At 31.3% G+C, this 24,152-nt stretch overlaps 1 protein-coding gene across 2 annotated transcripts in view; it reads right to left on the bottom strand.

Annotated features, from left to right (window-relative positions):
* Positions 1–4,649: 4,649 nt before the first annotated feature.
* The window catches only part of LOC123703326 (juvenile hormone epoxide hydrolase-like), a 56,350-nt gene continuing 36,847 nt past the window's right edge, over positions 4,650–24,152 (bottom strand). Inside the window, exons 2-8 of one of the 2 annotated variants that reach the window (XM_045651285.1) lie at positions 9,707–9,892; positions 9,137–9,364; positions 7,682–7,846; positions 7,046–7,231; positions 6,258–6,420; positions 5,502–5,733; positions 4,650–4,954 (exon numbers count right to left, since the gene is read on the bottom strand). In XM_045651285.1, the coding sequence (XP_045507241.1) occupies positions 4,732–4,954; positions 5,502–5,733; positions 6,258–6,420; positions 7,046–7,231; positions 7,682–7,846; positions 9,137–9,364; positions 9,707–9,892 (1,383 nt within the window). In that variant the 3' untranslated portion in view covers positions 4,650–4,731. Of the gene's footprint in view, positions 4,955–5,501; positions 5,734–6,257; positions 6,421–7,045; positions 7,232–7,681; positions 7,847–9,136; positions 9,365–9,706; positions 9,893–20,268; positions 21,688–24,152 lie in introns of those variants that run through there. The other variant, XM_045651284.1, reaches the window with a different exon arrangement.

Below are 24,152 nucleotides of genomic sequence, written 5' to 3'. Positions count from 1 at the left end.
TTGTGAAGAAGAGTTGAAAAATGCAATCTTGTAATTTTTATTAAAACCGTAAAATGAATTAGATAAGTACCACATAAGTAGTTAGGTAACTATAATTATTATGTATTTACCACAGAACAGTAAGAACATAATAGAAGTGCTATAATGTCATCATTAGTATGAAAACCAGTGTCGCCAAACCCACACATTTAAACCGATAGTTATACAGTACACTACAAGTAAACTATGCCTTTGATTGGACAGCTTAATTGAGTAAAAACTGACTTAGGTTATAAATTCAGCATTTCAATATGTACCCTAACGCACCCTGTTACGGTTTATTTTCAAATAACATCCCTATGCATATTAGCTGTTTTGTTTCTCTTTGCTCCGAAATTCCAAATTCGAAAAACATTCAGCTACTCCACAACAGAGGGCGTTAGTTTTCGATAGATATAACTTTGAACCTCAACACATAGAAATAAGGTTGAAATTTGTGTCACTCTACATTAATGACATTGACTTGATATTAATCTGATGCTATGCTCTAAGGGATGTCAGCCTTGTTATCGATAATTCACAAATAAATATTTTTTGGTGCATTTTTTTTTTTCTTTCTATTATATGAGTATAGTACAATGTGCCACATTTTGGAGTATGTTTATTACTACTAAGTATGTCTTTTCATATTATTATTATTAAATAAAAAACGGAATAGAATAGTATAAATCTATATTTACAAAATACAAACAGAACTTATGCATAGCTTAAATCTTGGAACTGCCGTAGATTTGATGTATCGGCGGCCTTTGTTAGACTTCTTAGTGCTGTTCGGCATCCAGTTAACTCGTCACGGGGCATTTATCCATTTCTCTTTTAAATTAGCCTCTTTGGGAAATCTATAAATAAATTGGATAAATGAAAGCTAAGGAAAATAAAATAAAATTTAATACATATTTATAATGTTTGTCTTTTCTAAAGTATCGATACTGTCGATATAAGCTACAACCATCACTAAACCGAAATTCGTTTGTTTATTGCAATAATATTCCAGAAAGTCTTGTTTGCTGTTCAATCTATATTAGTACTAATTTCTTATGGATTAAGGTTCATTTTGACTTAATATTTTTATAAATTTTTGACAAATTACGACAAGCGAAGTTGTAACATAAAATATATTTAAAATAAATTAAAATAAGACTTACCGATCGCGATGGTATGAAATGCCTCAATTGCTGATATTATTTCGTCTGCTATCATTTTTCCACTCTAATACCGAACAACACGCTCTAAATAATGAATAAATATGGAAATAAGGTTTGACAGTTGACAACCGACTCGAATATTTTTCTGCGCACAACTGAGAGCGAGTTAGGTGATCTTACCTTACTAGTGACACGTGGGCCACGCCCACATCGCACTTCTATTGTATTTACATACGTAATAAACAAGTTGCTATCAATAAAGTATAGTTTTAACATTTTGCGACTTGTAACTAATTTTGATCGAATAAAGAATCACCAATCACCATACTCACTATTGTTATTAATTTATGAACAGAATTATTGTTCCTTTATTAATTACTTATTAACTCATTACCTAATGTTATAAACGTGTAGGTTTTTGATCTTTGGTAGGTAGGTACACTTGAAGCGCCCTGTATGAAATTCAGTGCAGATAATTAGTGCCAGACGCCAGTTCGTACCTAATACCTATATGATGTAAGTATACCGTATATATGTTCTATAATTCAGGTATCTATAATCAACTTGTGTTTTAAAGCCTCAGATAGTTTTCTATTATTTTTAATCGTATATTCTCATAGCCAATAAAACCACAAAATAATATAAGATAAATAATACATAACTACCCTATCGCGCCTACCAGTCACGTGTGATGTCATTTGTCAAACCCTAAACTTATTCATTTGTACTCTTAAATCTCGAGGGAAATGTACTTTGAACTGTGTAAAGTATCGTGGACCGTGGTCCTGTTGATATGATTTTTGGTATTTAATAAATAAATAAAAATACGATAGGAATTAGGAATTCAAACGTTCATAATGAACTTAAAAAATACTTGGATATTGTAAAGAGAGTAGATATGTAAGTATACCAAATATATTATATTCTATCTATTTAGTAATCCGTGGAGTACCTACGAATAACTGAATTCTTAAAATAACAGTCGTATTTTTCACACCTTTTTGTGAAAGTTTTCAGAGGATAAAAATTAATTACCTACCTACTTCCTAATCTTTACAGACTATACTTTCCGGTGTTTATAAAACATGGCGGCGAATAATCTTCAGTTAATTACTTGATCCGTTATTTTATAATGCCTAAGAAAAAATTAAAACTTCAAGACTTCTTTTTAATCCCTTTCTCTTAAAATATCTTGAGCTGTAATCCCTTTCTCTTAAAATTTCTTTAGCTGCGTATAATTATTCTTAATCTTTGGACAAGGGTGTTATGCAAAGAATTAAATTATTATCCGAACATTTTTTATTAGGTGAAACCTTGGGTGAAACGGGTGAAACGTATCTGTGGTGTGAAACGTATGATAATAATTGTAACTCTAGCTCAAGGCTAAGCTATATATTTAAATTAAAATGAACATAAATTAGTTTGTACCGACATGAATTTCTCCTGTATCATGTCTGTATTTTAAAACAAAAAAATTGTGAACCGATTTTGATTCAATTGTCACATACGAGTAGTTCTCAATTATTTATGTTGTCAATGACACTTTATGAAATGAACATAATATAATAAACTTTATGTGTCATTTGTCTAAAATTCTTTAGTTATTATCATATCTATAAAAATTAAAGGTGTGCCTATAAACATTATTCACTAGCTGCTCCGCGCGGTTTCACCCCCGTCGCTCCACTCCTGTTATGGCTGGTTCACACTTTGATTAGTGTGAGTGCAGGTGATTAGTGCGAGTGCAGGTGTGTAGTGCGAGTAGTGTCCAATTCAACTGCGAGTGCAGGTGATTAGTGGGAGTGCAGGTCAATGGTGCAATTCGCGACGCTACACACTACGCTAAACACTAAACACTAAACACTCGTGTCCAGACGTGTTTAGGCAGGCACACTGCGAGTGAGGGGGAAGGGAGGGCGCGCGGGACGTGGCTACTCGCAGTCCACTCGCAAAAAAATAGAACACGCTTCTATTCACTTTACTACACAGCCTACTAAACACTTGCACTAAACAGTCGCTGTCCACACGTAGTTACTAAACACCTGCACTAATCACCTGCACTCGCACTAATCAAAGTGTGAACCAGCCTTTAGTCGTAGCGTGATGATATATAGCCTATAACCTTCCTCGATAAATGGGCTATCTAACACTGAAAAATTATTTCAGTGTTCCCGAGATAAGCGCGTTCAAACAAACAAACAAACAAACTCTTCAGCTTTATAATATTAGTATAGTATAACACCAGTAGTGAATGTGTTATACGTAAACGTATTTTATCACTCTCAGAATAACAAATAGATATAAATTGCATCATTAAAAGATTGCCAGCCCTAAAATCACTTATCCAAAACAAATTGGGAGCAACCCTACTGTTATCAGCACTTCGCACGCGTGCCGGGTTGCCACCTCGCGCCGTTATATGGGGATAACAATAGGGCTGCCACTCGCTTGTTTATATTATTATTTATAATTTATATTGGATTAAGGAAGTGTTTACATAAGGGGTATTGTAGTGTGGTGCTATTTTATTTGTATATTGTAACTATTGCAATTAATGATATTGAATGACTAGACCGATAATCATTAGTATTGTTATAGTCAAGAGAGGATTTTTAATTAATGTTGACAATAAGCTGATAATAGTATGAGCTTTCTTTAAAATTCAGACAATACGTGTTAAAGGAAATGATTGAAAAAGGAAGTGAAATAAAATACAGTTTAATATATAAAATGTTCTTTATTTGTAAAAAAAATGTATTCTTATTAACTTAACATATAAAACTTGGTCGTACAAAATATAAATTTAATAATAACTCATTACCCGCAGCCCTATTGAACAATTCTAACTATACTACGACACATTTTCAACATGATCAAATAACAGCGATGAAAGCTTTTCATTAAATATATTTTTTTCATATTAAGTTTGCTAAAAAAACAGAATTTGAATGAAATTATATTTTATTTTAATAAGATACAACAAAAAGATCTTTCTAAAGATTTGAAAGCCTGAATCTAAGTATGAAAAGTTAAGTGAAAATGTTGATTTATCTTTTATACAAAAAATAACACAAGATACTTGAGTAGCAGACGCAAACACAAATCTAGAAATTAAATTATGATATTATATCTCAACAGTTTTATATTTATTACCTATCATCTTACTCCTTATAATTATGTACAAGGAAAGAAAACAATATTTAGATAAAGATTTCCTGAAACAGTAGGTACATATTATAGATCTACATAATATTATGTTCTTATAATATATAAAAATGAATAGCAAATTGTGTTTGTGTTAAAAGCGCATAACTCGAGAACGGCTGAACCGATTTCGATAATTCTTTTTTTATTATAGGTATATTCCTTGAAGTACGAGGATGGTTTTTATGTAGAGAAAACGTAAATATTATGTACCACGGGCGAAGCCGGGGCGGACCGATAGTTTAAAAAAAACGTGTTCCGTCAGTGTACCTACCGCGTACCTAAATGTTTTAAAACATTACCTACTGTAAAACAATGTCTACAATATTATATTTTATCAAACTTAAAGTTCAGTTTTCATGCCATGAAAAGCTCTGAATTTCTGTACAGCCTTAAAGACATCTTTAGCAAAAACTTCTGGCAGTTCGAATGCTATAAAATGGCCGCCTTCATCCAATACCGTGTTACCGAGGAGGTTGGTGAACTTTATGCGTAAAATGCTTGGAGGTTGGTAGAATAATTCGTTCTTCGCTTGTAACGCCCATGTTGGTACTGGTGTTGTATATCTGGAATAAAAATATTAAAAATAAAATTTTTAATGGTAATTCCGCGTTTCCACCTGCAAGTAGACTTGCAAGCTGCTGTCAGACATACTGTCGGACATTTCTTGCGGAAGTTTACTTGCAGATGGAAACACGGCCTAATAAACTATTGTCATACGTGGCTGAAAGGCTAGGCGTTGCTCCGGTTTGGCAAAACTCGAATCCCGCCTCGTGATCGAAATTTTCTATTTATTAAAATTTCTCACTAAAATATTAAAAATCGTTGTTATTTTAATAAGCTCTAGGTTATCTATACGTAGGTATGGTCATTTTTAGATGGGTCAGGCATGCTGATCACAATTTATGTATGTATGTTTATTGCTCGTTCATGTGCTAACCACTGAATAGATTTCTATGATATTTGAGAGTGATGTTGCTTATGTATCAGAATTACATAATTATATGCTGTAGTAATACTTGCTATAGCCTGTGGGCGAATCTCTGACATACCTAGTTATTTAAAAATCCACCCTTCTCACTCATAGGCTTTTTATTTAAATATAATACTTACTTATCCAATCCCAGTCCTCGATTCTTGTTAGTCAGAGCTTCAGAATACAATCTCATAGATGTAGTTATGCTATTACTAGCCCAATACATCATTAGGTTATCGATCAGCTGTTCCCGCGTGAACTTGCTGAGGCCGCCATCTTGTGACGCGCGGTTCTCGAATTTGGTCCAAGATGAGAACTTTTCTAGAATATACGCTAGCAGTCCGGTTGGTGAATCGGTCAAAGCGATACCTGTAATATTTGTTTTATTATAATATTTATTTTATTATTTAAGCAACATCCTACTAATATTATAAATGCGAAAGTTTGTGAGGATGGATGCTTGTTATTTTATGATGCCTACTACTGAACCGATTTCAATGAAAATTGGTATGTAGGTAGCTGAAGACCCAGAATAAAACAGAGGCTACTTTTATCCCGAAAATACAACAGGAACGGGAACTATGCGGTGCTTACTGAAAACGCGGGCAAAAATCTAGTTTTTAATACTTTTATAAGTAGCTAACTACTAATTAGTTATTAATAACACCAAATAATTTGGGAAAAGTGCCAAACATATTCTGTTAGATAGATTTTAACGATACTTTTTAAACGTATATATCTCAAATTCAACAAGAAAATTAGAATCTACATTATAAGCTCATTTATATCTACTCAAATTAAACACACATTTCTATAAATCTTTAGTAATCGTAAAATTCCTTAAAAAAATAAAACTTTGACTCAATGGTCTCTAACATTATCCAGTTTCTTACCAACAGTATCAGGTTTAGTGGCTTGCAAGTGGAAGTATCCGAACTCCTCCATCAAATACGCAAAGAACTTAGTCAAAGGGTACATGCGGTCTGTGAGTTGAGGTTCCACTACAAGGGATGGAATGAAAGCTCCCAAAACTGTTTTCAATTGGGACCAGCCATTCTGGAAATAATTATCAGCTTGTAATAATATGAAGAAAGAAAGAAACAAGCTTTATTGGCGATAACAAATTAAAACTATCTTAATTTAAAAAACTACATGGTAGATATGGCAATCGCGACAGACTTTTCTGGACTATTCTAGAAGTAGTTTTAGTAGTCGAAGTAAATAAATAAATAATAGGTATTGATTCTTTGAACCATGTACCAGAGGTAAATAGAAAACACGTTAAACGGCGTAAACACCTAATTTAGATGGAATTTATAATTTCTGTGTGATAAAAGAAGACAGAAAGAAAGAAGAAAGAAAATACGTTTATTTTGCAAACAGTAAGACACAATACATTAAAAGCAAAAAGAAATGAAATCGTAAGCGTATCGCCAAAAAGGATCGAGTTCAGCATAATATGCCAAGATTGAATATCTGTATCAGGACATAAAAATTCATAACAATACAAAAATTAAAACCAATTTAAGAAGGTATCTATAAAGTATATAATCCACTCTAAAATCGCGTTACAAAAAACCAATTATTTTTATTTTTATAGTAACTCTTACTTATTTTCTAACGAGACCAATTATTACTCAATACCGACGAAACATCGAAAATCTAAAAGATAATTACTTACAGAAATGAACAGCATATTGGAATGATATCCCAGCACGTCCTTAGGGAAGAGCACGGTCATGGCCCCCGCTATACCCGCCCCCCAGTCCCCCCCCTGCACGTAGAACTGCTTGAAGCCGAGCTGCTTCATCAGGTTGCGGAAGACCACGCCCATTTGAGCGGGACCTAAACCGGGACGTACTGCTGGCTGTAAGGGTTATAAGGAGTTAATCTGTACAGTGTAGAATGCGAAAAGAAAAAACTTCAGTCTTGTTACCTACATTAAAGACAATAAAATTTTGTACCCATAAATCTTGTATAAATATAATTATGTAGAAATATATTTGGCGTCTTTGGCCATCATGTATCAGGTTGGTTTTATTTATCAAATTATCAATCATATCGTTTTTTTTGAAGAACGAGAACATAACTAGATAAATTATTTCGAAAAATTATCGACCTATTTCGAAAAATTATTGATGTATTCATTATTATTAATTAGCAGAAAGACAACAGGCGTCACATTCGAATCATAAGTCATTTGTAAGATTTTTATAACTCCCACTAAAATTAGTTACACGAAACTTGATTGGTGTACCTATTAATTGCAGAATCATCGAGGCATTCGGAAAATGTGCTAGAAATGCTGTAATCTTACATCAGAAAATCCATATCCCGGGAGGCTAGGTACAATAACTTCGAAAGCGAAGTCATAGCCGTCTTGTTGTTTGGTCAACAAGGGGATTGCTTCGTAGAACTCCCGGACAGACCCTGGCCAGCCATGCAAAAGCAGCAGAGGTACTACATTCACCTTGTCGGAGACCTGGAAGAAAGAAAAAAATGTGTGCATGTACTAGTGTACACACGTAAGAAGTGAAACTTCTTTATGACCTTATTTTCTGAAAAATAATTGTATACTACATGCAACTTTACAGAAATACGTCTAATCACGCGTGGTAGGGATAAGAAAAAGATGGCGCGTAACGGAAAAATGTCACGCGTAACGAAAAAATGTTACACTAAATATTTTTCCAACCCCGATAAAGAAGTTTCACTTCAATAAATGTAATTACTTTGTAAACGTGTGAAATTTTGGTATGGCAGTGACTAAATCTGGACAGCCTTTTGAAAATATGTACCTAGTAACTATAGAAAGTACTAGCTGTGCTCCGCGGTTTCATCCACATTGCTCCGCTCCTGTTGGTCTTAGCGTGATGATAGCCTATAACCTTCCTCGATAAATGGGCTGTCTAACACCGAAATATTTTTTCAAATTGGACCAGTAGTTCCTGAGATTGGCGCGTTCAAACAAACTACAAAGATAGATGTTAGTTTAATGCTCTTAAGAGATAAATGGATGGCGTTTAATTTAGTTTGTGATGAGTCTTCCTCATAGCTTCCTAGATGTCACCAAAGAGAATACAAATACTACGTGATGTCACTACTACGTAAAATAAAGTTATGTCGGTAGTTTACTATTTCACGTGAAAATTCATAGATGGCACATAGTGTAATAGCATAGAGAAGCTAAAGAATTTTTTGGATTGTTCATTTGAAAAATTTAATCTTGGGACTACTTTTCGAATATAAAATTATAAATATTAAGGTGAACAGTAAATTTATTTAATAAGGACTTTATTATGGCTATCACGACTATTAGATTCTACGATTAATAAGAACTGAACATGGCCGTGGGTTAAGGCCGTGGGTTAGCTAGTCTCTATGTAGGTATCTGTAATAACCTTATGTAAACAGGTGTTATTGTGAAGATACAAGCACACACTTCCATTGTATTTACTTATGTACTATAGTAGATACGTAAACAAATGCAAGCAAACATCGTACAGGCTATAAAATCCAGGATTATTTTTTTTACTTCCAAGCCATTACTTTTTTGTTTTCTTTTTGTAGCATTTACATATCTTTCACATGAAATAGGTACGAGTAAGTAACGGTGATAACAAAAATTAAAACATATCTATAGGTACTAATATATAAGCTAAAGAGTTTGTTTGAACGCGCTAATCTCGGGAACTACTGGTCCGATTTGAAAAATTCTTGCGGTGTTAGATACCGCGTGGCAAAGCTAGTCAGATTATAAACTGAACATTACCTCAGGTTTAACTCTGATGAAGTGTATATCCAATCCTTGCACGTTGGTTTTAAACTGCGGGTATTTATTTAGGAACTTCTGCCTTTCAGCAAATGGATATTCCTCTGCCCAGTATTTCACCCATGGCGCTAAGGCTTTGCTATTGAAGCCATATTGGAATCCAACATCTTCTAACGGCAGAACCGCTGGTCTGTGGCTTTTTAGTCTCTGTCTGAGGTCTGCTATGAGCTAGAAATAAAGCAGTATTTATTAATCGGTGATGTTTGTGTTGATGATTTTGTAAATGTGTTTTTAAATTTGATTTTTCTTACAGTGATTTACGCGAAATATTTGCGTTCGGTGTTACTTTTTCATCATCATCATCATTATCGTGAAAATAAAGCTTGTTACAAATTACCAGATTAATAAAATAATTATTACTTATGAACTTTATTTTAACAATAATATCATGTTAATCTTTGCCATACCCTCATAGAGGCCCGTGTCCCAGCAGTGGGAACTGATATATGGGAAGATGATGATGATCTGTGATGATGATGATGAATCTATGGCATTTTTCTTGATACATACCTCAGCAGAGAAGTTAACTTGGAAGGGGCGAATGCTTCTATCCTCCTTCCCTTTCATCTCCTTCGGCCCCCACCACTCCTCCAAATCCAACTGGGGTGGGGATTGGGGCATCAGCACTTTAGCAGCATACCAGACTATGCCAGAAATTATGAGGACCGTCAGCGTAAAGAACAGCATTTTTGCCATCTGTAACAAACAAAAGGACATTTAACTAAAGAAAAAGAAAATTACCAAACAGTGTGATAAAAAAAACAGCCGTTTTATTAATGGCCTAGGCTCTTGATGAAAAAATTTCAATGTTCGTTCGACGTATCGTGATGATAATTGATATCATAGGTGTAATTATTATATACTTTACTAGCTTTCCGCCTGCTGCCTCGCCCGCGTTTTCAAAGAAACACCCGCATAGTTCCCGTTCCCGTAGGATTTCCGGGATAAAACCTAGCCTATGTTGCTCAGTGAAGATGCAGCTTTCTAATGGTGAAAGAATTTTTGAAATCGGTCCAGAAGTGTATGCGTGAAAACCAGACATACATACATAGATAATTACAAACCTTTCCTCTTTAAAATATTAGTATAGATTGAATTAAAAATATATATAATTGAATATAATATATAAATATGTTTTATCGCGATTGAATCACAGTGATACTGATGTTGCCAAATTAAATAAGTATTTATCGATAAATGACTCAGACAAATAATTTCTGGACATACCCACCTAATCATAGATAAAATGTAAATAAAATATATTTAATTATCTTGTAAACATGAATACATAATATATTATTATCTTAATTTGTAAATGTTGCATCAGATGTATTTGAAATTAATTATTTATTTTACAAAAAATTCTAATAATATAAATGCGTAACTCTGTATATTCATCTTTTGATTTGATACACAGATAGATAGCGCTCTGAAAAACAATAGTATAGGTTTTTTCCGTAAATCACTTTTCACTTTTCCTTAGGGCGGCCGTACACGGACCGCTTCAAGCTGTTGAGACCGACGGCTTGAAGCGACCACGGTGAGTTCACCGTTCTATAGTTATAGACATTCATTCACCTCCGTACTGCTAGAGCAAACAACGACCAACCGCTCGAGCAGTCCGTGTACGTCGCTCAGCCGTTGACTGCTCGAGCCGCCCGGGCCCGTGTACGGCCGCTCTACACGGTTGAAGCCGAGAAAGGCATGCTCAAAATAAATAGTATTTCGGATAGGAATAAATTTTCAAACTTTACAGACACAAACATAAGATACATATTCTTATATATCGATAACTTTTATTTCAGCAGTTAGTTTTTGGGAAATAGTTTTGTAATTACTTATAATTTATATTCAAAATTAAATCTCAGAACAATTGTATTCCTTGTTCTGTTACCTGTACCTCTAGGATGTCACAAATTATAAAACAATTGACTTGCGAGGTTGGGACTATTGACCAGTGAGTGCTAAGGGGAACTATAGGTACTCCACAACTTAGTAGGTATATAGTACTTATATTATCTGTACCTACTACAATAATTGAAAAGAAAACATCGCAAAGTACTAGAAACAGAAAACTTAAAAGTCATTGAAAGTACGAAAAATCTATTATGTCTATTCTCATAAGAAAATATGGGAATAAAATAGCTTTTATTCCTAAACCTACACCTAAGTAGTATTAACTATAATAGGTATCAAATAAAAATATTTGTTCAGCTCTGTTTGATCAGAAGAAGAAAAACAAAAAGTTATAGTTTCATATAAATTATAATATTAATTTGATATTAATTAAGGTACACACGATTAGGTACTTACCTTATCCTCTTGAAAAAAAATATGTAAAAAATACATAATGTCACATAAAATATGAAAAAATGTAACACAATAAGATATTTGCGAAGTGAAACTTTTTCACGTAAAAATATACTTGTTCTTGTATTTTCTACTAATAATTATTAAATAAATTATATTACCTATTATTTAACACTACATGTTTATACTTAGACGGAAGGTTTTAAAATGATTTTATATAGCGCTGTTGTTTAGTTTTATTTCATGTGAATCATCATGGTTCCGGAGTGAAATTTCAAATTAATTTTGGTAAAAAGAAACTAGCGACCAGCTCTGACTTTGTTTGGGATAATAATTATTTGTTTATTTATAACTAGCTTCCGCCCGCGACTCCGTCCGCGCGGATGTCGGTCTTTGCGTGGATGGTTTATTTCTCCATTCTGAGTAACTCGGACAATGACATCTTATAAATATCTATTGGACCCAAATACGGCTAGGTCTATAATAATACGCAACGTGTGTTCGCGGTACCTACTACAGAACAACGTCTATGGATAACTGAAAAATTGAGATTAATTTTTTTTCTACGTATTTTTCTAGGATAAAAAGTATCCTATTTTACGCCCAGGATAATAAGGTATAATTATACCAAGTTTCATCGAAATCGAACCGGTAGTTTTCACGTGATGTCTTCACATACAGACACACAGACAGACAGACAGACAGACAGACAGACAGACAGACAAAAATTTTTTTAATCACATATTCGGGTTTGGTATCGATCCAGTAACACCCCCTGCTAGTTATTTTTTCAATATTTTCCATGTACAGAATTGACCCTTCTACAGATTTATTATATGTATAGATTATTATCTTATGTAGAGAATATTTACGTTGATTAAAACATAAATGAATATCATAATATTATCATAGGGATACTAAAATAGGTACTAAATTTATAATAACACTAGCCTAATAGGCAGACGGCAGACGTTGTTCTGCCTTATTAGTTATTACCCTTTTTCGTGTTTTTTCTCCATAAGAAACCTTCTTGTGTGTAAAAAACATTAAAAAATTGGCCCAAATGGTCGAACCCTTCTCTAATTTTACGCTTAGCGATTAATTTTAATAATGTACCTTACTAACAAGAATAGAACCAATATTATACCATTGTCATGAAATCGTGACAATTATTCTGAATAAAATTAGTAATGATAACGAAAAGTAAACCCATTTTGTAACATGTAGGTACATTCGTTTTTCACTTACCTACCTACCTACCTTAAATTATGGTGAGTACATTATACTATTTATTTTTTTAAAAGCTTCAGAGAGAACTGGCGCCAAATTCTCTTTTTAAAATTAGGCTAGGTAAAAAAAAAACTATCGCTGTCTCTCTCCAAGCGCTTGCTCTAGATTTTTTTTTTAATTTTATATACGTTGGTCTGTGGTCAAATTTTCAAGCTTTTTTTTAACTTGTCATAATATTACAGAAAATTTTGAACATTATTTGAATTATATTTCTTTGATAAATTATTGCTTTATGATAAATATCTAGATTTAGATGAAACACGACAATTCTGAATTCGATTCGTCCTAAAAAGGTGTTCAAAGTGGTCACCATCAGGTCTAATAAATACTTTGCACCTCCTAATGAATGATCGCTTGAATCTGCTTGCATGTCTCCAGTCTCATCATTCATTAATATTTTTGTAGCCTTATTTTTTATTTATTTAAAATACAATGAACACTTTAATGAATATTTTTAGTTCATGAAAAGTATGTCAAAAATACTTTTTTTATAATTAAAGAGAACCCACAAAATTATTCCATATCGCCTCGATCAGAAGATCAGAAAAAACATGGAAAAATAAACAAATACAAATACAAAACATAATTTATTGCAATGGCAAGCAGATAACGTCCAATTTTACATTTTTAATTTTTATCACACCAATCTTGTATCAATCGATTATAAGCCGAATGAATTGAAATGTAGTGAGCGCCTTGACCTTTAGTGGCTTCAATGAACATTTTTATATGACCGCATTATGACATTATAATATGTATGTAGGTATGTACATATTGTATAATATGTATTTCTCATTTTGACAGACCGGTAGCTAGCAAGCAATTTGTAATCCGACTGTATTGTTGTATCATCGTGTTATCAATTAATAAAAATCTTGTAAAGTTTTCATTTTTATTTCAAATTAATGTTTATCTAGGTATTTCACATAGTGATTGGTATCAGATTATTAGTCTGTGGTATCAGAATGACACAATATTGCATTTAAATCGGCTTGAGTAAAAAAAGTATAAGCCGAGAATTTTTTTTTTAAATCATCAAAGGTCATAGAGTAATTTAATTAATAGTGACTAATGAAAATATTAATAATTAATTGTTTGCCGTACCGGCCGGTTTAATAATTAGAGATAAGATAAAAAATCTTTAACTCGTACTCTAAATAGCATTAAAAAATTAACATTTCATATATATTTTTCATCATTTCTGAACGTATTTTTTTTTTTTTTTTTCACCTAATATAATGAACCTAACTAGGGTATCATTATTGAAAATTACCTACGATCTAGCCTTATACTATAGGCTAATGAGTAATATAAATCTAACTTAATTTGCTAGGTAAAGTATGTCTAAGAACGTGTCCATTAACACTTTTCTTAATGTCTCTATTAAGGCGAAGACACTTCGTTCATGTGTTCTTTATGAATAGCACTCACTATATTACACTAACACTTCATTAAACTAACTCAAAAGGTTTTGTCCTTTTCAGTCTTCTCACTATGTCCGTGTTGTCAAGGAGCTGGATAGCCTCGACGTTCACATGATGATGAAGTCTGCGTTCGTGAGCTTCAGCGTTCTTTTTAATTATATCGGTGACGAGATCTACTTTGAGGTCCCGATGTAGGTCGTCATTTCTAATGTACCAGGGAGCGTTTACGATCTCCCTGAGTACTTTATTTTGAAACCGTTGTATGATTCTGATATTACTTGGTTTGGTACAGCCCCAAAGCTGACTACCATAAGTCCACAAAGGCATGAACTTATTTAATTAAAGTTTTCATAATCAACCTGTGTTTTTGTTTCTAAGATAACCTCAAAGTTATTAAAATAGGTTAGACAAGTTTTTACATAATATTATAATAGTACATAATTAGATACAGAGCACATTGTACTGGGAAAAACGTTAATAGCGCTTAAAATACGTATGTAGATAAATATTGAATAGTGTGTATTTACCTTTAAATTGTGAACTACAGCAATTTAGACGTCTCAACTCACGATTGAGTATTTTTAAACTGTTGAATGCTCAGTGCTGAGTGCAGTGTACTAAATGATTATGAATCTTATTTTGTTGAGATAATAAGAGGTACTCAAGTAGGTATTTCTTTACTTGAATGTAATAATATCGAGGTAATGATACCCAGTCAATGTAATCGTACCTAACTACACAACTTGTTTTAATATTACCTACCTACCTATTACATTGCGATACTATACCTAACAATAATGATCTTTGATCCAAACAAATAACAATATAGTTTTTGTCTGTTGTTACCGTCATAATATTGCTACATGCAGAATGTAGCAATATTATGACGGTAAATCTAAGATAATAAAATAAAAGCAAAAACATGCAATAATAATTACTAAAACAGCTACACCTAACAAAACATAGTGTGTTAAGATTAGCGCCATCTGTATAAAATCACTGGTACTGTAATAAAAGTTGAACCGCTAGCTATCGCAACCTTGTATGCTGTAAAATAATTTCTAGTTAATATGTTAGATGGCGCTTTAAACAATTTTAAGAATATCAGATAAATTCTGAATGAAAATACACTTTGCAAATTCTACAAAATATTATTATAATAATACTAGCGGTCCGCCCCGGCTTCGCCCGTGGTACATATTTACGTTTTCTCTACATAAGAACCATCCTCGTACTTCAAGGAATATAATAAAAAAAGAATTAAAGAAATCGGTTCAGCTGTTCTCAAGTTATGCGCTTACCAACACATTTTGGGATTCATTTTTATATTATAGGTATCTCAATTTCATATTGTATTTTTTTTGTAAAATTCTTTTAATATTTCCTATTTTAGTGATACCTATCTGTAGGTACCTAGTATTTAAAAAGAAAAGTAAGTATTCCTTCATGGAAATCGGCATTACTTTCTTAAATAAAACTTATGTATATTAAATGACAAATTGTTACTGTAACAAATTATTGTTCCTTTTAGTAGAAATTAAAACCAAACTTACCAACATCTCAGCTGTATGGTTTAATTCTAAATCATAGTGCTGTCAAAATGTGATTTACTTATCTATAACTGCCTATTATAAAGTATCATTGCATAGTATCATCTAGTACTGATTGTTTGATAAGATAACAATAATGATCGGTGCAAGTTCTGTCCTGCACCTCTTTAGCAGGTGCTTGGATGTATTTAGCCGTTCATAGTGTGTTCGTTTTGATTTTAATTTTTGTTAACGTATTATAATTTATAACTATGTATATAATCATTCAATGTATGCTTTGGTTTTTTAACTGTTAGTACAATGAATGTCTCAATAAATGAATAAATAAATAAATAAATGACAATATTAAATACATAACAAAAGATCCTTACTGTCTGTATATGCAAACTTGCGCTTGTGGTAATTTTTGTTTAAAATAATGTAGGCGTAATAAAACAACGACCATTACAAATAAATCTATTTTATTAGGCATTTCAGCGTTACACGATTTATCTAGAATAAAAATTCATTAAGTTTCAATGTATTAAATTAATAAATTATGTGAAGTGCATCTCATAGTTTCACTACATGCTTTATTGTCGCAATATTATTGTCATATTCCTAAATATTATGGGAAATTTGATAAATAATAATCAGAGTGTTATATTAAAGATAACAGATACCTACTTTATATAATATATAATTCATTCGTACATTTTGTTATATTTTGATACTGATAAACGACAGGTAACTACCTACCTAATGGCTCATAATTTGATTATCCAGTAAAAATATTTTTGCTGTATATAGCTAAGCTAGTTACTTAACTCTATTAAAATTATTTATATAATTAAATTATGACATTGATAATATAAAAGCAATAAAAAACAAGTAAAATATTATTATGAATAACAATATTCAACTCCCTTTATTTATCAAATTTCCTCTGTCATAAAAATGTTCACATAGTTAGCAAGACCCTAAATTTCAGCATTTTCACACAATTTCATACAATCTAGATTCATTTAATAAAACACTAAGCTAATTAAAGCCGTTCTATTTTAATTATCTACCTTATTATATTAATAATTGTTTTTTTTATTATCATAATATTGTAAAAAGAATTAATAAATAAACTATGATTAGACAAATTATAAAAAGAGGTACCTATACTTTAGTGGAAAATACATTGTCGTTATATGTAGGAAAAATAATTTTAATGTAAAACCAAATAAGAAAATATTTCTTGAAACATAATATTCATAAAATAAATTGCCTATATATTTGATTTCATTAACATTTTTAATCCTATAGACATAAAAACAGTTTTTTTTTAAATATTAATTACATAAACATGACTTGGCCGTTATAACAAAATTCGATATCAGATTCACAACGTACCATAAGATTGATTTGATTCATAATAATTTTCTAAGTATAATATATTATTGTCTAAGTTCTAAAACAGGAATTATATTTAATCCAGGCACGCTAACACATCACAAGCTAAAAGGCTAGGCACAGATCTCTGTGAGGCTAGGCGTCACCTACGGCTAAGTTTACACAAGTGAAAAGAATATAATATTTATGATCTGTGGCAGCTGTCATTTGGAAAATCCTTCGCATTTTTTTTCTTAAATAGAATCTTCAAGTATAAAAATAAATAATAATCTTACATGACATCAGTTAAATTATATTACCTACTATATATTTTTGACGATAAAATATTTCTATAAACAACAAAAATACTCTGTGTTACGGAAAAGTAAAAAAAAAAACACAAAAATTAATTTTGACAGCTGTCACAGTTATTTTTTTTTACAAACAGACTAGAGATTTTAAAAACAATATGAATAGTACTGGCAGTAGTGTTATTTAAAACAGATGAATAATAATTATAAATTTCGCTTTTTTAATTAGCATAGAATATTGATGGAATATTTTTAAATTGACAGTTTTTTCCATTCTCATTGACCAAAAATGTTTATCTAAATTTACTCGCAAGCGTTTTATGAAATAAATGAAAAATATTTACAATTTTCTATAAGTTGTGAAAACCATTGGCGTACAATCTACTTATTATCCATACAGCAAGCAATTATTTGGAACATTTGAAGCTATTTTTCAATAGAATATTAATAATTTTATTATAAAAATCTAGAAAATGTATAAATTCACAACCTATTAATTTGTCTATTTTACTTTTAATATAAGATTGTGATTTTATGTTTTTTTTTTTTATTATATTTTGGGATCAAATCGATTAGCCGTAATCCTACTAGCATAATTAGGTACTAAAATACTAACTAATTTTGGGTTCTAGGCCTCCAAATTAATAATATTTTTCTTATTTACATTAACATGTCAATTCGAAATGTCTTGTTTAAAATATTATTTATTATATTTTTTCGACAAATTCATAGCTTTAAATATCAGAATATTCCATGAAATTAATGTTCGCGTCATTGTTTCATTTTTTGAAGTGAAACTTCTTTAGGCGCGTTGAAAGTAGAATTTCAAGGTCGTGTCATGGCAATACCGTCACGTCATGGTGTGGCGACGATTTTGGTACCTTTAAATCTTGACAAAGAAGTTTCACTTCTGAGTTCTGACACGTGTGCTTGGCACACATCCTCTTTTTTAGAATACACAATACATATATACATATTGATTTCAAGAATATTATAATCATTTAAAAGAAAACAATGTTGGTTCTTATCAACGACTTCATAAGTAGGTACTACTTGTATTCATAAATAAAATCCTATTAAATCTAACATTAAACAAATGCATAGACTATTATTTAAAAATGATAACATATTAGAATACATAAATTATTAATTCCTTTATACGATTAAGTATTAAAAACTTGATCAAAAATTACTTTAGTATTTTATAGATTTCAGCATACGTAGCTTTATTGTCATATTATTTTTTAAAAGTAAGTATTATATTTAATATTTTAACAGTGATAAACGCTCAGTTAAATTAATACAAATAACTATATTAACAAAAAAATAGATTTATATAGAGTATTCTCCCAATCGTAACAATTCTTTAAAAATAATTTATTGTCAAGTTTCGATTTAAACTATGTTTAATTTATGCGTAAGTTTATCAAAGAATTCTCGTTTTGGAGTTTTGTAGAGATTTCATAATTATAAATATAAGATAATACTATTAAAATCATATTTTAATATAGAAAATTACTTGAAAAACATCCAGTTATAGTAAGCAGTAATTAAAGTTTCAGAAACCATCGCATTGGCGCTGGTATCGTATTACATTTTAAGTTTTGACAGTTGTAATCAAAAAATATTTTTAAAAGTAATTTAATAAAAGAACAATAATTTTTATTTCAACAGTGTCCACTTATTTATTATTATAAAATATTATAACTGTTTTCAATTGCAAAAACATAAATTTAGCAGCAACTAGTGTTCATTCCGTCATAATTTTATGTTATTGTTACTATGTACCTTAATAATGTACCATCAATGTACCCAAACGTTTACATTTACCATTTTTTTCTTTTATTTACCACAGAAAAGAGAAGTCTATTTTGTGTTTGTACAGGTAAATGTCTAGAATAGCATAATTAATTATATTATCCGTTAAATACTGCGCATTTGATACTCAAATATTGATATTTAATTGTTCCAAATACAGGCTGTTACTTCACATTTATTCATTCGTTTATTGTCGAAATCGTCCATAGTCAAGTAAATGTATATATTTGCCATATTATTATATGCAGGAAAATACTTTTAAATATATTGTTATCTACATCAATACATGTAATATAAGCCTACTATCTAAAGTTTATTGTCTTATTTATTGTCACGTTATTCAATAGATTGAAAGCTCGATAAAATAGTAAATAGGGTAAACGCATTTTGATTATTTTTGATACATACTATAGATTATTTTTGCACATGAATTTACAAGCGTTACTCAACTTTGTTAATGTGTTTTTGAGCCAATAAGCGTTTAAAGATATATTTCGTGTACCGCTATTGGTCCCCGCTATGCTTAAACCCCCGTTCCTCATGCCTCATGTCTAGAGAGTTCTATTGAAGTCAACAGATACGAACGGTAGTTCTAAGCGGTCACTTCGGAGTCTCATCTATGCGTATATTTGTGTGAGTGAGCGGTTTTTAACGTTTTGTAGGGAGTTACGCTACTGTTCGTATTCTGTTTACTGTGGTTCTAAACATTCAAGGCTCTTCAAAGACATTTCTATGTTCTTTCTACAAACTACTTTGTTAATTTTTCTTGTCAAAGTTGAGTACCTACCGTTTGTGAATTCGTTATTTTAATTTCAGTTAATCTAACTGGATTAAATTGAAAATAAATTAAGGCTTCATTGTATATTAGGAATATAGCTAATAAATAAAATAATAAATTGTATAATATTAATGGACCGCTAAATAGAGAAGTTATTTACAAAAATTATTTTACATTTTTTTTTAATATATTGTGTTATTTGTATTTAGATTTTTTTCTAGTTTTCATCGATAACTGCTATTTGTAATATTTCAGGGATTTAAAAATAATTTGAATTAAGATATGATAAAGGGATATGTAGGTATAAATTACTAAGAGTAACAGTGTTAGTAGATAAAAATGTCAGTATTTAATTTATTTAGCACAGCCAAAATTTTGCAGTGGACTCGATAGTTTAAAAATATTATTATCTAATTATTTTCAAAAAGATTTGTCTTCATTGATCCAAATTATTATTTTATATAGGGTAATTGCTGAGAAATGTCTTTTAGGGATACAATCATTAATCTATTTTTTATTTTTAATTGAATTTCTAGACGCAACAAATTAATAATTAATTGTTTAAAGGAGAAAGCTAAATACCCTCTTACCTCTTAGGGCTTAAACTTTGGACATAATTGGGGTCCATTTCATCCAAATCTCTACCCTTTGTCTCCGGTACGCAACACACTACAAAACAAAGCCCTCCCACACTTATAGAAGCATACAACCAAAAAGCCCCATACAATCCTAACGCTTGCTGGAAATCTACAAACGTTTTAACTCCAACAAAAGCACAAAGATAACTGAACGCTGTAGCCATAGCACTGCCAAAAGCCCTGTATTCCAAAGGAAACAATTCACTGATCAACAGCCAAGAAATAGGACTCATTCCCAAAGAAAAAGCAATCGTGAAAACAAGGACACAAAGTAAGGGGATCCAATCATTCTGCCCAACGGTCTGATGGAACATGACATTCTGAATTCTCTGGTTCCTATGAACCTCTTCGTAATAAGCGTAACTACCGAAACCAGCTAAGGCCATGGACATTAAAACAGAGCTGACTATGAGTAGTGGAAGACGACCGACTGTGTCTATTAGAAGACCAGAGAGACAAGATGCCAATAATTGTACAAAAGAAACTGCTATTGCTGCGCCGTGAGGATTCATACCTCCGAAGGTTTTTCTGAAAATCGGCACAGCATAGAACGAAAATGCATGAGCTCCAGAAAATCTCTGGAACATCATGAGTCCACACGTCACTAGAATAGGTCCAAGAAGGCGATTCATAGTTCTAACGTCTAAAGAACTTATCAATTGACTGCTAGACATTTGACTCTGTCGTTGACTGAAATTCTTGCTAGCCAGCACATTAGTGCGTATAGTTGCTAGTTCCTGGGCAACGTCTGAGTTTGGACCGCGTAACCAAAGAAGGCTTTTGTAGGCCTCTTCATCTTTACCGATTAGCACGAGGTAGCTTGGTGTTTCTGGGATGTATAGGACCGTACAGAACAGTAGTAGTGGAGCAGCTGATATACATAAGGCTAGTTGCTGCCAATCCAAGTAGGCTCCTATGGTGAAACTGAAGAGAACTCCAAGATGGCCGACCACTTTGAGCACGGCGCTGAGACAGCCGCGTATATCTGGTACGGATATTTCGCTGATGTACACCTGAAATTGAACAAAACAATATTTAAATATCCGTACATAATTAAATAAATTGTTTTGGATTGTCACTAATTTTAGAAAATGATAGCAAAAGTTTCTTTGTAAGTTCAATTTACGAATATTAATGGCTTATGCTTTTTAACACGATAAATAAAATAAAGAGGATGCTTCAAATCTAAAACAATTTTCACTGCGATGGTGTGATCGGAGAGAATATGTTTACATTTAATTTGATGAAGTTGTTTACAAACTCCTATCAATAAACGATGATTTATTCCGGAGAAAATTCATCCTTCTTATCATTCCTTGGTCCTCACGTTCTAATTAAGAACGACAAAGCCCTGATAAACAAATATACGCGGAAACTTTTTAAATTACGCCATCTCAACGGATTTCCTAATATAAAGTTCGAAGCCTGGAATTAAGGTTCAGGCTTTGTATATAATAACGTTATTTTGTAAAAGTTTTCCTTTTTGGGGAACTTTATGAAATTAGTCAACGACGTCGTGAGGGAATTCCGGAAAGTTCTAGAAGTTCTTATAATCAATTAATGTGGAAGTTATTGCTTTTAATGTTGGCATTACTTACAGTAGCTGTGTAGGAATTTAGGTCACATTTTTTAGAAATTTAAGTAATAAAGATTTTTAGACTATTTTAGATTATTCGGTGAAGATAGGATACCTAATGTAGAAATTATAACATGACAATCCGTAATGTCTTCAAATATTGTTAGTAATTTGGTTACGATAAGTTTTACAGATAAAAAATTGTTTAATAAATCACTGGTCACAGTGTAAAGTTAAAAAGTTAATAAAATAGGTACAAAATAGAGATTTTATGAAAAAATATGGATATCACATTTGTATCTATTGACGAGGATATTTGTAATAATAAAGAGAAAATTCGTTTCCTTCGACGGGTACGGAGCAGATAATATTTGACATCCGTATTATTGATCGGTTTTTTAGGGACTGAAATATCTTATACCCTTCGTCAATTTGAAGTTATTGCGTTATAATATAAAGTTGTATTGAGTGCTAGCGTAGAATATGGAATAATATTATGATTTAGATTTTAGAAAACTTCAAAATTATTAACAAAATACTTGTAAATAAAGCTAATATTTTAAGGACGTAGGTTACGTTTCAGCCGTTCTAAAGATAACTAACTAACTAATAACGGGTTATTGTAAATTTGCCACAAAGTTAATTCGTCACGTTTTTAAAACTCCATACATTGAAAGTAAATTCGTCACATGCCTTAAAAAGTATGTGTAAGTTCGTCACAGGTATATTCGGGTTATTGTAAATTTGCCACAAGTAGTAAAGTACCGCCAGCAAGCAAGGCAAGTGAATTATATCTACCTTTCAGCCTGCGATGAAACCAGCAATATAATGATTTACATTTTAATATTACAGTCATCATTCACATAAGGTAAATTCATCAATAACATAAGGTAAATTCATTATTGAGTCAAATTGATTTGCGCTTTTTAAAAGTTTGAAATGATTTTATATGTATTAGAATTTTTATTTTTATGGAAAACGAAAGTTGACTTATAAAAATAATTAATGTGATTTTAACTGTGATTTATTAAGTGTCATGATCATGAAACGCGCTAAGTAGTCTGTTTGAGTTTTGATTTTTATTTGCTTTGTGTTTTTCTAATATTATAGGATATGATTTAAGTAAATTAAGAGCAATATCTTTAGTCTTTACTTGTTAAAATAAAAGAATAATATTTTATCCTTATTTTTATAGGATTGTTATAAATATTGTAGAGCCGCTTTTAGTTCATTGCATTTTAAAAATATTTATAGAGAGAACTGAGATTTTTACGATTACCTATGTAGAATAATATAGATGTTAAGTAATATTTTTTATAACTGTTGTATATTTTTAGAACATTCAGGGTGTAAGTGACAGTCACCCGAAAACTTTAACCATGGAATCATTCTGAGCAACTTTCTCAAAGAAAGCATATTGTGGAAAAGAAAAAAAAAATTTCAACCTCCCATACAAAATTAGCATCTCACTCGAAAATTTTGTATGGGAAGCCGAATTTTTTTTTTTCATTTCCGCAATATGGTTTCTTTGGGAAAGTTGCTCAGAATGATTCCATGGTTAAAGTTTTCGGGAGGCTGTCCCTTACACCCTGTATACAAAATAGGTGAAAAATATTTTATCCTTATTTTTATACGATTGTGATAAATATTATAGAGCCGCTCTCATTTCATTACATTTTAAAAATATTTATAGAGAGAACTATGATTTTTACCATTACCTATGTAGAATAATGTAGATGTTAAGTAATACTCTTTATAACTGCTGTGAATTTTTAGAACATAAGTATATACAAAATAGATGTTCCTTGGTTTTTAGCAAAATTTATCTTTGTTATGCTTTTCCTTATGTTTTTACAAAGTCCATCGTCATCCAATTTGACTGTGATTTTTTTACATGTAAGG

Source organism: Colias croceus, chromosome 25, assembly GCF_905220415.1.
Source record: "Colias croceus chromosome 25, ilColCroc2.1".
In the NCBI taxonomy this organism is placed as follows: domain Eukaryota; kingdom Metazoa; phylum Arthropoda; class Insecta; order Lepidoptera; family Pieridae; genus Colias; species Colias croceus.
This window is presented reverse-complemented; position numbering and strand designations above follow the sequence as displayed.